Raw genomic sequence first — 12,771 nt, 5'->3', positions numbered from 1 at the left:
GATTGCCTTTGGGAAAAAAAACGCCTTTGGGACACAATCCTAGCCCTTCGATTAACATCTCACTGGTCCCCTCAAAGACCAGGAAACCCCTCGAGATTAAGATTGCCAAATCCCCACATCATAAATTTACAGCTAGAGAGGAATCTACATATCCGGAGGGCTTCCTTCTTCCTTTCTGGATTTCACACTTACCAGGGAGGTAACATCTCAGTCCGCACATCTGCACGGGAAGAGCACACAGAACCAAGGACCGGTCTCCTTATAAAACTGAATCTCTGCACCACATTTTCTTGTAGTCTACCCCCAAAAACAAGTCGCTTCCTTTTTGGGAATAAACTGCATCTCCTTTCTCCCAGAACGTCTGGAGTTTCCTGTTTCTGATTTATTCTTGTGTTCTTCTTTATTATCTTTCTAATAAAACCAATATTGCCCAGCTGGCTTTCATACCTAGGGCAGGACTAGAACTCGTTCCCTCCAATACCTCCAAAAGCCAACACAACTGTCTCAAGGACCACAGAACCCAAGCAGTGATTTCAAGAGCTCCAAATGCTTACTTGAAGTTTTGTTGGGCAGAACCGGGTGAATTCTCATTGCTCTTCAGCCCGACTACGATTCCTATGATCAGCACCACTCCCAGCACCACGATTATGCCCAGAATCCACTTCCATCTTTCCATAGCTCCTGCTGGCCCAGGAACAGGGGTTGCGTAGTCGTGCGAGAGACCCTGTCAGCTCCTGTTTCTCAGCTCCTGCCTCTAGGCAGATCTGGCTCAGGGGGGAATTGGGCGCAAGAGGCAAGCGTGTCGGAACAGCGGCCTGCCTTTTGATGGACTGGGATGGGCCGATGAGGAAATGGTTTGTTTGTTTTCCTGAGAACTCTTAAAATCTGTTGAACTGTTTACCTCCGGAAGTTGTGGGTGCCCCAATATAGGGGAACTGCAAGAAGAGACTGGACAACCTTTTGTCTGGAATGGTAAAGGTTCTCCTGCTTGAGCAGTGGGTTGGACTAGAAGACCTCCAAGGTCTCTTCCAACAGTCGCCACATCTTTTTTTTGGGTAATGTGTTCACCTATTTATCCACCACCTATTCCCAGGTGTCCTACCCACATAGACACAAAAGCAAAAAGGATTCAAGGACGGACTGAAGACCTTCATCTGTCCGTCCGTTCGTCCATCCATCCATCCAATCCATGCATCTATCCCCTATCTCCCCATTCATCATGTGTCTGCCTATTCCATCTAGATCAAGGGTGTCAAACTTGTGTCATCACATCACCTATTGGGACTTCCTCCCCCCCCCCGCTTCGCTAAAACGGGCAGGGGCAGAACCAGCACGTAATGCATCTGGCCCCCAGGTTTGACACCCAATCTAGATCCATCTATCCATCCATCCTATCTCCCCATCCATCATCCATCCATCCATCCAGGATCTTAATCTATCCTTTTTTTAAATCAAGTTTTATTGATTTCTTTTCTTTCATACACACACACACAGTTTATGAAGAGTATTGACCATATCATATCTTATACAACTTTTCATATCCAATGTCATTTTAGTTACCATTTTTGCCAAAATATTTTTTTCATACTTTATCTTAATACTTCTAAACTTGTTATATAAACAGAATCACCATCCGCCCTCAAATCCTAGTTTCTTAACATTATTTCAATTAGTTATTTTATCTTATCCATTGTTAATCATATATATATATATATATATATATATATATATATATATATATATATATATATATATATATATATATATATATATATTCCCTTTTAATGTTCATATTAGTTTGTTCTTCATCCTAATAAATTTGCACATTCTTGGGGTTACCTTTCTACCATCATCTCCCTTGTTTTACAATTCTCCTCTCCTCTCTTTCTCTTCCCTCCCTTCTTCTATCCCTTTCTACTTTTCTCTTTCCTCCTCTCCTACTTCCCCTTCCTCTCCCCCTCCTCTATTCCTTCCTCCCTTTCTAACCTTCTTAAAAGACTAAAGCCCAAAAAAGAAAACTTTCTATCTGGACTTAAAATTGGATTTGGAGAAATTAGAAATAATACAAATAAAAAGAAAACGGAGAGAAAACATTTCTTAACAATAAAAGGAAAACAAATTGAAGAGATAGTATTTTCGATGTGGATTTAAAAGCGATATTGTGTTGCCTGGGGATTTGTCAACTGGAGAGAGAAGGAAGCATCATAACGAACATTTTAAACGTTGAAGGAGTATTTGTTTAAACAGCTGGATCCCGACCTTGAAAAAAAAAAAGCATTTAACTGGAATGCTTTAGATAAATATTTGAATTGGATACTATTTGGAAATTTTAAAAAAGGGAGACACTATAGAGACTTGAATTTTAACTACATAAAAATTAAAATAAAAATGTCTTTGAATTGACAATATGGAACATTGGGAATATGAGGAAAATGGAAATGTTTAAAAAGGTGTGTGAAGCGTTTAAGAGTGATAAAGAAATAGAAATCTGGTTAGAATACCAAAAAAAAAAAAAAAGGAAAAAGAATATAAATGTTAAGCAAGAACATAATGTTGAAAGGAAAATAACTGAAGATTACACTGGGGATTGATAGTGAAAAACAAAATGTGGATGGGGGAATATCACCCAAAAAAGAAAGGAAGAGAAGAAAATGGGAACAGACAAGAGGGGGAGAATTAAAAGGATAACAATTTTAAAAATGATAGAAAGGATTCAGGGGAAAAGATACAATAAATATAAAAAGAAAAAGAAGAAAATAAAGAGAATGGGAGAAAAATATTAAGAAGTGGAATTTTGGAGAGACCAAAAGAAAATGGGGAAAAGGGGAAGAATAATGGAGAGGAGAGGAAATAAAGCATTTATTAGTTGATTTAAGGGACATGTATTAATAGTAGAAATTGTATGTAAGAAGTAAACAAGTAGTATATTGTTTATTGTAAAATGGATCAGCAGGTGTAATATGAAATGTAGATTGGTTTAAATATGAAAATAATGGAAATTAAGATACAAAATTGAAATGCTAGTAAATGAGGAAAATAATGGATATTGGAATAAGAAATTAGGAACTAAGGAAAATAAGAGGTGGAAGGTTAATTAAGTTAAAAGGTTTTAATATAAAAATGGAATCAGTTGAAATACATTGTTAATGATTAAAAAAATGTGATGTGGACTTTGAAAAATATAGTTAATAAGTTAATAAGTGGGGGAAAAAATCAGGGTTGCCTGGATACCATTGTGGAAAATATTGAATTGAAAATAAATACAATGAAAAGAGAATGGAAGTAGTAATAGAGGGAAGGAGAGGAGAGGAATAGAAGGGAAAAGGAGAGGAAGAAAGGGAGGGGAAATTAAGAGTATCTTAATCTATCCTGTCAATCTATCCCTCTCTCTCTATCCATCACGTCTCCTATATCTACATTCATCTATCCATCTCCCATCCATCATGTGTCTATCATCCATCCATCTTATCTATCCCTATCTCCCCATTCATCATGTCTGTTATATCTCCATCCATTCATCCAATCTATCCATCTCCCCATCCATATTCCATCATTATTTATTTATTGGTTTGATTTATATGCCGCCCTTCTCCGGAGACTCAAGGCGGTTTACAATGCTTTTAAGCAATAGCCTTCATACTTTTGTATATACTTGCTTAGTAGGGCTTTTGCCCCTCCCCCAAGCGGTGTTCTTTTTTATACAAAGTCAGCTTATTGTCCCCCACAATCCGGGGCCTCATTTTACCTACCTCGGAAGGATGGAAGGCTGAGTCAACCTTGAGCCTGGTGAGATTTGAACTTGCCGTAATTGCAGGCAGCTGGTGCTACTTAACAGCACTTTACACAGTGCTTTAGTCTGCTGTGCCACCAAAGCTCTTTATCTATTCATCTATCCATCGACCTGCCAGAATATTCATGAACTGGCAGAGACACGGTAACAAGGTCAGCCAATGAGGGCTGTTTTGGAAACAGAAACTGAAGGAAGGAGTCTGGCCAAGGCTTAGCTCTGTGGTCAGCTCCAAAACAAAACTAGTCTGCTCTGAACTGAAGGCAGCCTCTCCTCTCTACCACGTTGGAAGAATCTGCTATTGGTATTGTACATTTACTCATGTGTTATTATGTATATAAAGAAGTTAATGAATCCTGCTGAATCAGTTATGTGTGTGTGCTTTCTGGATTTGATATTGGAACAAACATCGGCACCATCATCCAATCTACCTCTTATCTCCCCATCCGTCAACTATGTGTCTGTCTATCATCCTTCCCTCCCTCCCCAGAAGCCATCCTACCCCCAGTTTACACACAAAAACAAGAGGGATTCCAGGAGGGGCTGAAGACCCCTGCCCCATTTGTTTATTTATTAATTGGTGGGTTGATTGAGTCAATGTACGGGCTGCCCAGCGAGCAGCCACAGTCTCCTCCACGCTCCTTTCTCCCTTTTGTTCGAAAATCCACCCGAAACTGCTTTCCGTCCAGTCCTTTCTGTCTCCCCCCACCCCCCGGTGCAGCCCTCCCGATTTCCCCGTGGGGATACGGGTTCCCCCCCCGCCTTGTCCTTCAAGCTGTCTTCTTTTTGACGTGGGCACAGTCGTATTTGCCCCGTATGATGCGAGCTTTGACGCCGGGCAGGTCCTGCTTGCGGCCGCCTTCCACCAGGACGGTCATGTGCTCCTGGAGGTTGTGTCCCTCGCCGGGGATGAAGCACACCAGCTCTTTGCCTGTGCTGAGCCGCACCAGGGCGCACTTCCGGTTGGCCGAATTGGGCTTCTTGGGTTTCCGGATCAGGACCTTCAAGACCACCCCTTTCAGCTGAGGATGTCCCTCCAGAGGGCCCGGGGGAGACGGGGGGCGCTTGGGACGACCCAGACGGTGCATCTGCGTCAGCGTGGCCATCCAGCGGGCGCCTGCCGGGGGGGGGGCGGGGAGAGAGAAGGTGGTGTTAAGAATGGGGGAGCCAGTCATCCCCGGGCTCTCCCCTCTGCCCCAGTCTCTTTCTGCTCCCCCCCACCCCTCTGCCCCAAGGTTACCCGGGTCGCCCAGATCTCCCCTCCCAGCACCCCTGCTCCAGGAATCCCCAAATCCCAGGTCCCCCATTCTCCGTGGCTTACTCCCCCTGAATCCTCAGATGCCCCCTACTGGAACCCCGCCCTCCAAGGATCTGCACCCCGGATGCCTCCGAAACCCACCCGCAGGTCCTCTTCTCTCCCCCCCACAGGGTATCTGTTCCCCCCCACCCATCCCAAGGTCCACCCACAGTCCCAGGTCACCCTTCCAGAGGAGAAGTATCAGGTCTGGTTACCCCCCACCCAGGGCTCCCCGGTTGCCCCATCACCGGCCCCAGGCCCCCCCTCCCCAAACTTTATCTCCCCCCCCCACTCCACGCTTGGCTGAGACTACCAGGTTACCCCGCCCCACAGATCCTCCCCAGCACACGCCCCCTCCCTCCCTCCCTCCCCCCCAAACCCCTGCTCCCTCCTCCCTGTAGCTTCCTCCCCCCCTCACCCCAAGGTTAGGCCGGACCCCCAGATCTTCCCCATCGGCATTTCATCTGCAGGACCCCCCCCCAATTCCCCATGACCCCTCTGACCCCCTCCCCATACCTCACTGCCCCCCCCCCAGGCTCATACTTCCAGGTTACCCCGCCCTCAGGGTGCCCCCCAACCGCCCCCCCATCCCCAGGACTTCCCCCCCACCCCAAGATCTGCCCACACTCTCAGGTTACCCCTCCCCCCAAGACCCCTCCCATACGTCCCAAAGCCCCCCCCCGGCACCCACTCCCACACCCCGCCCCCTGGACACCCCCGCCCACGCTCCCACGTCACACCCTCCCCGATGCCCCCCCCCCCCCAAATTCTTCCCCCACCTCGGCCTAGGAAGAACCCGGCAGCCGCCATCAGCGCAGGCGAGCAGAGAAGCGACGAGACTAGAGCGCCGCCGGAAACGCGGGAGGCGTGGCCCAGAAGTTCGAAACCGACCGGCCGACATGGCGCGCACTCATGCTTTTCCGGCCACTTCTAAACCGACTTCCGGCCGGTCCGGTCTTCACGTCTCTCTGGTAAGCGCGGCCACGCCGGAAGCTCCCTCGCCCGGCTTTCTTTTTTGTTTTTGTTTTTCCCCTTTACTCTCTGGTTCCTCACGCGGGGGGACTTCAACTCCCAGAGGACCCCGCGCCGAGAAGCCCCGCCCCGCGGCCTGTCTCCTCCGCTGCCTGAGGGCAAAACGCAAGGCGGAGCATGCGCAGAAGGTGCTTGGCGGCCAGGCTTCTGAAGAATTTAAGCCCCTCCCCCAGAATTCGGGGTGGGGGAGGGGAAATGGGGGTATATCAATTTAATATAGGGAGTCCTCGATTTACAACCAACACAGAGCTCAACAGTTCCGTCACTAAGTGAGCGTCTTTCCTTGCCACCGTTGTTAAGTGAATCCCTGCCCTGTTTCAATGGGGACCTCGGAGGTCATCTAGACTGACCCCCTCCACAAGCACAGGAGACCCTTACAGAACCACAGAAGGCTGGAGCTGGAAGCGGCCTCGGAGGTCGAAAATTCATTCTAAAGATGAACTGGATCCCTCCCAGCTCTTCCCTTCCACGTTTCTTTTACGGAGTTATAGAACAGGCAGCGGATTGGACGGGAGGACCTCCAGCTCTAGTCCCATTGATTGATCTTCACTGTTCTCCCTCCTCCTCCTCCCAGCACTGATGCTGTTCCCTAGCTGGGTCGTGAAATGTCTTCAAGAAAACCACCCAGCTCAGAGAGCACCAAGGACCCCACAGTCCTCCCCCCTTCCTTCCTCCCTCTTTTCTTTCCTTCCTCTTTTCCTCCCTCCCTCCCTCCCTCTCTTCTTTCCTTCCTTCCTTCCTCTTTTCCTTCCTTCCTTCCTTCCCTCTCTTCTTTCCTTCCTTCCTCCCTCCCTCTCTTCTTTCCTTCCTTCCTCCCTCCCTCTCTTCTTTCCTTCCTCTTTTCCTTCCTTCCTTCCTTCCCTCTCTTCTTTCTTTCCTTCCTCCCTCCCTCTCTTCTTTCCTTCCTTCCTCCCTCCCTCTCTTCTTTCCTTCCTCTTTTCCTTCCTTCCTTCCTTCCCTCTCTTCTTTCTTTCCTTCCTCTTTTCCTTCCTTCCTTCCTCTTTTCCTTCCTTCCTTCCTTCCTCTTTTCCTTCCTTCCTTCCTCCCTCTCTTCCTTCCTTCCTCCTTCCCTCTCTTCTTTTTCCTTCCTTCTTTCTTCTTTTCCTTCCTTCCTTCCTTCCTTCCTTCCTTCCTTCCTTCCTTCCTCCTTCCCTCTCTTCTTTCCTTCCTTCCTTTTTTCTTCTTTTCCTTCCTTCCTTCCTTCCTTCCTTCCTTCCTTCCTTCCTTCCTTCCTTCCTTCCTTCCCTCTCTTCTTTCCTTCCTTCCTTCTTTCTTCTTTTCCTTCCTTCCTTCCTTCCTCCTTCCCTCTCTTCTTTCCTTCCTTCCTTCCTTCCTTCCTCTTTTCCTTCCTTCCTTCCTTCCTCGTCTGAAAATAGGGTCTCCTGCTTGAGCAGGGGGCTGGACTAGAAGACCTCAGGGTCCCCTTCCAGCTCGATTCTGATTCTGATTCCCTCCCTCCCTCTTCTCCTCCTTACTTCCCCGTTGCGTGCAAAACAAGCAGCGTCTCCAGTGACCGGAATTTCCACCCGGGACTTTCCCGGTTGCGTAACTGCGCTTGGCATCCTCCGCTGGCCTTGGATTGGAACCCGCGCGTGGGAAAGCAGCCCAGACAAAGCCCCACCTTTTGGCTGGGATCCACGCCCCGCGGGCTCCAGGTCCGCTTTTGTTCTGAGTGGCCGGAGGTCCCGCGCGTCGGAGCCACGAACCAGGAACCAGGCGGGTCTTTGCTCCGGGTCTTGCTTGGGGTGTGTCTCCTGCGACCTCCGCACCCCTTTCTCTTTGCCTCTGCCCCGCGGCAGCGCCGGTGAGTGGCTCCCTCCACCTGCCCGCTTTGGGTTGGGAGGGCTGGTAAGGGATCGAAATGGAGGGGGAAGGGAGGGACCTTGAGGTCCTCTAGCGCAGCCCCCTGCTTGAGGAAGGAAAACAGGTGTGGTGGCGTCTTGGGGAGCCAAGGGCTGCCCTGAAAGAGGCCGGGGCCTATCTGGGGGGGGGGAGTCATCCACTGGGGGACCAAACTCAAAGGCCAAATGCCTGCCATCCGTGGTGTGTGTGTGTGTGCAGGGAGAGAGGGAAGAGCAGTTCCAAGGCAAAGCAGGGATGCTGGGGGGGGGAGGAAGGGCTCTGGCCGCACCCTCCTTTGAAGACCTTTGGAGCCCCCAGAGGGAGTAGGGCAGCTCCCCCCAAGTGGGGCGGGTGGGGAGGCGGAGGCCCTATAGCCCCATATCCCCCTTGCCAGCTCTTATTAGCCAGAGGGCTTCCAAAAGACCCCTTTCCCACGCTCGCCACCCCCCTAATATCCTCCCCTCCCCCTCCTCTGTCCCCGGCGGCTCCCTTGCAATCCAGAGGCTGAGACGTGCGGGGGGTAGGGTGGGGGAGGAAAGGGGGCGCAAGGAAAACCGGCCGAGTGGGTTCGCCCCTTGCTTGGCAGTGGGAAACATTCCCCGTCCCCCCAAACGCTTGGTTTGCCCCCACCTTCCAACCAGTGGCAGTGAAAGTACAGGCTCCACCCCCTCTCCAGGTGCCCCACCCCTGTGTCATCCCCCCTCCCACCTGCGGGGTTTTCCACCTGGCTCTCGCCTGTCGTCCTCTGCCCACCAACTGCCATTTTTCTCTCCCACCGACTTGCTAGGAAGAAGAAACAGCGTGGGGAGTCATGGCGGGCACCACGTTGAAGATCGACGGGACCGAGGTGGCCCTGGGGGGCTCTGGGGACTCTGGGGGGACCGTAGTTAACATCACCCTCCACCAAGAGTCCGGGATGGCTTACCTGTGCAAAGGTGCAGCCTCTCTGGTTCGCCACCGAGCAGCCGCCAAGGATGACACCGGCGCTCTCCCCTCCCGCCGCCCACGTGGGGGGGAGCAGAAAGTCTTTGGGGTAAGATCTGGGGACGGGGGTTGGGGTGGGGGTTCAATCCTGTGAACAGTGGATTGGATGGGGGTCTTGCCTTGCCGAGCCTGGAGGGACCAAATCAGCTGTTTATCGTAACCACAATACCGATTTGATTAGTTTATAGTATACATCACACAGCCAAATAATAGGAAAAAGGGGGGAGGAAAAAGGGAAGGGCAGAGTGTAGAAGAGAAGAGAAAAAAGAAAGAAGAGGCATTGACATTTGACTCTATTAAAATACACATAGTCCTTGACGGTTCGTTTTGCAACCGTTCGACATGTATAACGGCACTGGAAATAGTTGACGTACAACCCTTTTTTCCCCTACACTTACCTTGCAATCAGGCAATCAAAATTCAGATGCTTGGCCGCCGATTTGCCTTTATGACGGTCACGGGGTCTGTGGGGGGATTTCCCATGATCGGTCCCCTTTTGCAACCTTCTGGCGAGCAGCCAAGTCAGTGGGGAAACCAGATTCACAGAACAACTTCCTAATTGAACACCTGCCGTGACTCACTGAACGACCGTCGTAAAATGACTCTCTTTTGGTCATAAGTTGTGGACTCCCTGTAAGATTGTAACATCGAACCTTCACTTTTTACCTTTTGGCCATTTCTATATCAACAAAGCTCATCGGGAAACCCAAACTCGCTTTTCATGGGTTTTTCCCCCCTATCACGAGCAGAAAGTCCAGAAACGGTTTCCAAGTAGAAACAAAAGCAATTGTGGGGTTTTTTGTTCTTTTATCAAAGTAGGAGAGAGGCAAGAACTCTGTAGATGCTCAGTGGTGCCTCTCCACCTGCATCGTGACCCCCCCTCCCCTTCCTCCAAGCCTCAGACCAGAGGCAGTTCCAAGCAGGGTTCTCACTAAGCCGAACCGCCGTGCCCACCTAAGATCTTTTCGGCGATCCTTAACCTGATCCTGGCACATTCATCCACTGGGGTTTCGCACCCTGAGCCAAGCCAGGAAGGAGCCGAGGGGTTGTTCCTCTTTCTTGGTTCCGGCCACAAATGGAATGGGAACCGGGTCCAGTCAAGTCTCCAGCTAACCTCTCCTGGTTTCTCTACCCCCCATGGTAACCCCACTCTGATCCTCTTGTGCTGGGGTTACCTGTGCTCTCCACTCTCCTCCCCCCATAGGTAGCCCAGATTCTGCTTGGCGTTGTCTGCATTGGCATTGGCGTGGCACTGAGCATGGTTGAGCCAAACAGTTACTTACCCTACTACTACAAGCGGGCAATCTATAACGGAGTCCCTTTCTGGTCAGGCAGCCTGGTGAGCACTGGGGGGTGGGTGGGGGAAGAATGGGTGTGGGAGGAGGAGCCCCCTGGGTCTCAGCTGGCCTCCCAAGAACCTGCAGGGGAGGATTGGGGGGACGGTACAAAGATGGCATACCAACACGGCCATGAGGGAGGCTGGACTGCGGCCTTGCAGACATCTCTAGGAGTCAGTCCAGTGGCCAAGGGGATGGTGTCCAGGCCTATGGGTGGGGGGCTCGCTTCCTGCTGGCAGACAGGGAGGGAGGCCCCGATAGACATCACCCCTCACCTGTCGGCTTCCCTCCCTCCACAGTTCGTTCTCTCTGGCACCTTTTCCGTGGTGGGCGCACGACATGGTGGCAACTGGGTAAGTGGGGAGGATCCTGTCCCTGACCTGTCGCAAGGACCTGGTGCTCATTCTCAGCTTTGCCCTTCCTCGCCTCTTAGGTTCACCTGGCCACGTTTCTCAACCTGGGCAGTGTCGTGGCAGGCTCGGTGGCCTTCACGGTGGGTTTGACGGAATTCCCATCGCCGACTTACGAACCTTACTTCCTCGAGAGCCTCTGCAAGCACAGAGCGGAGGACCGGAGCTACCAGTACTGGGAGGCGACAACCAGCCCTCCGTATGACAACCAGAGGGATCAAGGGCGGGCCAGGCAGTGCCAGGAGATGCTCTGGGCACTCGTGGTGAGTGTGTCTTTCCCCGGAGAGAGAGGCGGGCAGCGACGCCCTGTAGAAGATGGCAATCCCAGGACAGGACCTTCGAAGTATGGTCCTCCCTCTGTCGGGCTGTCTTGAATGTCAGGCTGAGGGGCAGGCAGGGCTCACATGTCCTCAGGTGGCTTCTAGTGGACCGGGCATGGGTGCATGTGGCCAACCACTTGCCCCCACTCTTTCTAATTTGAGCCCCCTCCCTCCCCAGCTCATGTGGAGCTCCACCCATATCCTCCTGTTGATCCTGCACTCTGCCGCTCTGGCCATCGCTCTCTTCTGCTTCGGATATGGCCTCCGTCACTTGTGCTGCTCCTGCTTGGTAGGTCGACGGAAGGGCGCAGGGTTCCTGGCCCCGGTGAACACAGCCGGGTTGGGCACTCTGGAGGGCAGGGCCCCCTCTCCAGAGAGCCATCGTGGGAGGGGGCGAGAGGGCTGCACCCGCCTGGGCTCCCTGGCTGTTGTCACTCCCGGTACTCCAGAAAAGTTCACACTGCATTGCTCGGCGTCATAAGAAGAGCCGGTACAGATCGTCCTAAACTCACAAGAGTTCGTTCAGTGACCATTCGAAGTGACAGCAACACTGAAAGTGTTAACCACCTTTGTCGTATCCCACGGTCCTGCTTTCGAATGTCAGACACCGGGCGAGCGGTTCACACTTCTGACCGTTGCTGCGTCCCAAGGTCGCACAATCCCTATTTGAAAGCAAAGTCCGTGGAGGAAGCTGGATTCGCTTAACAATTGGGTTTATGGATTTCTGAACGTGGTGGGGATTCACTTAACGAGAGGGGCGACAAACATCATAAAACGGGAGCAAAACACCCAGAACGAAAGAAATGATGGGCTCGAGGAGGGGCACCTTCTTCTGGGGGCACCTTCCGTCTGGATTGGAGTGAACGGGGGTGGGGAGTGTTTCATAGCCACTGACCAGTCCTGGGGAAGACGTTGTAAGCTAGGTGCGTTTTTCTTTTCCTTGCAGGGGGGCTGGCAGGACTACATGGCCATGGAGGACGCAGATGCGTCCGAAGAGCCGGGCAAAGACCAGAACCCCGCCTGAAGGGCACGGACGGAGGCCCCCCCACCCCGCCCCAGCTTTTGGCTCTTCCCGGGGACCGAACGGTGGTCCAGCACTTCCCGAACTCGGATGCTCCCTTCGTTGCTTCTCACGCCAACCAACTCTCCTCCTTGCACACCCAATTAATAAAAGTTGAATTTCTGGAATTTTAGCTCCTGTCTCTCTGGCGGGACAGCTGAACTCAGGACTCCGAGGGGCACGTGGGGCAGAGGGTGTCACGTGTCCCACTTAGTTTAATTAACTTCCTTTTTCCAAGAGTAGACTTTACCGCACGGCTGTCAAACTTGCCACGTCACGTGGACGCCATGTGACGTATCGTTTTTTTTGCCCGCGTGGTCTGTGCATGACGCATCCAGCCCGCGAGCGGCCAGTTGGACACCCTGCTCTACTGAGAGCAAAGCAGTTCCACATCAGAGCAGGGGTCCCCAATCCCCCGTTCTGTGGACCGTCACTGGGCCGCAGCATGGCAGAAACTGGGCTACGCAAGCAGAGGAAGTATCCCATTTGCGGAATGCAGGCAGCCACGAAACCACGTTCCCTCCGTTTGCGGAAAACCCTCTCTTCACAGAACCCAGAACGGTTGGGGGGAGGGGCACTGGACTAGATGATCTCTCCGAGGCCCCTGGAAACTTGCCTTTGCTATCAGGAGTTGTAGAGAGGTGTGATGGGCGCAGAACGGTGTCTGGGTATGAAAGGCCAAAGGGCTTTGCAGCCTAAGCT

At 51.6% G+C, this 12,771-nt stretch overlaps 2 protein-coding genes across 3 annotated transcripts; one reads left to right on the top strand and one right to left on the bottom strand.

Moving 5' to 3' along the window:
- Positions 1–4,318: 4,318 nt before the first annotated feature.
- On the bottom strand, positions 4,319–6,011 carry MRPS12 (mitochondrial ribosomal protein S12). The gene is made up of 2 exons (XM_087894385.1): positions 5,864–6,011; positions 4,319–4,904 (listed from the first exon to the last, which is right to left on the bottom strand). The coding sequence occupies exons 1-2, from the start codon at positions 5,892–5,894 to the stop codon at positions 4,558–4,560; spliced, it is 378 nt and encodes a 125-aa protein (XP_087750511.1). The 5' UTR covers positions 5,895–6,011; the 3' UTR covers positions 4,319–4,557.
- Positions 5,964–12,197, top strand: LOC117669228 (transmembrane protein 176B-like). 2 transcript variants are annotated; one of them, XM_060693722.2, is made up of 7 exons: positions 5,964–6,055; positions 8,746–8,991; positions 10,147–10,281; positions 10,579–10,632; positions 10,713–10,952; positions 11,188–11,298; positions 11,956–12,197. In XM_060693722.2, the coding sequence occupies exons 1-7, from the start codon at positions 5,984–5,986 to the stop codon at positions 12,031–12,033; spliced, it is 936 nt and encodes a 311-aa protein (XP_060549705.2). In that variant the 5' UTR covers positions 5,964–5,983; the 3' UTR covers positions 12,034–12,197. The 2 variants fall into 2 exon arrangements, with proteins under 2 accessions (XP_060549705.2, XP_087750510.1); XM_087894384.1 differs by lacking the exon at positions 5,964–6,055 and adding an exon at positions 7,134–7,920.
- The last annotated feature ends 574 nt before the right edge of the window (positions 12,198–12,771 follow it).

Source organism: Pantherophis guttatus, chromosome 4, assembly GCF_059756535.1.
Source record: "Pantherophis guttatus breed Tessera chromosome 4, ASM5975653v1, whole genome shotgun sequence".
In the NCBI taxonomy this organism is placed as follows: Eukaryota; Metazoa; Chordata; class Lepidosauria; order Squamata; family Colubridae; genus Pantherophis; species Pantherophis guttatus.
This window is presented reverse-complemented; position numbering and strand designations above follow the sequence as displayed.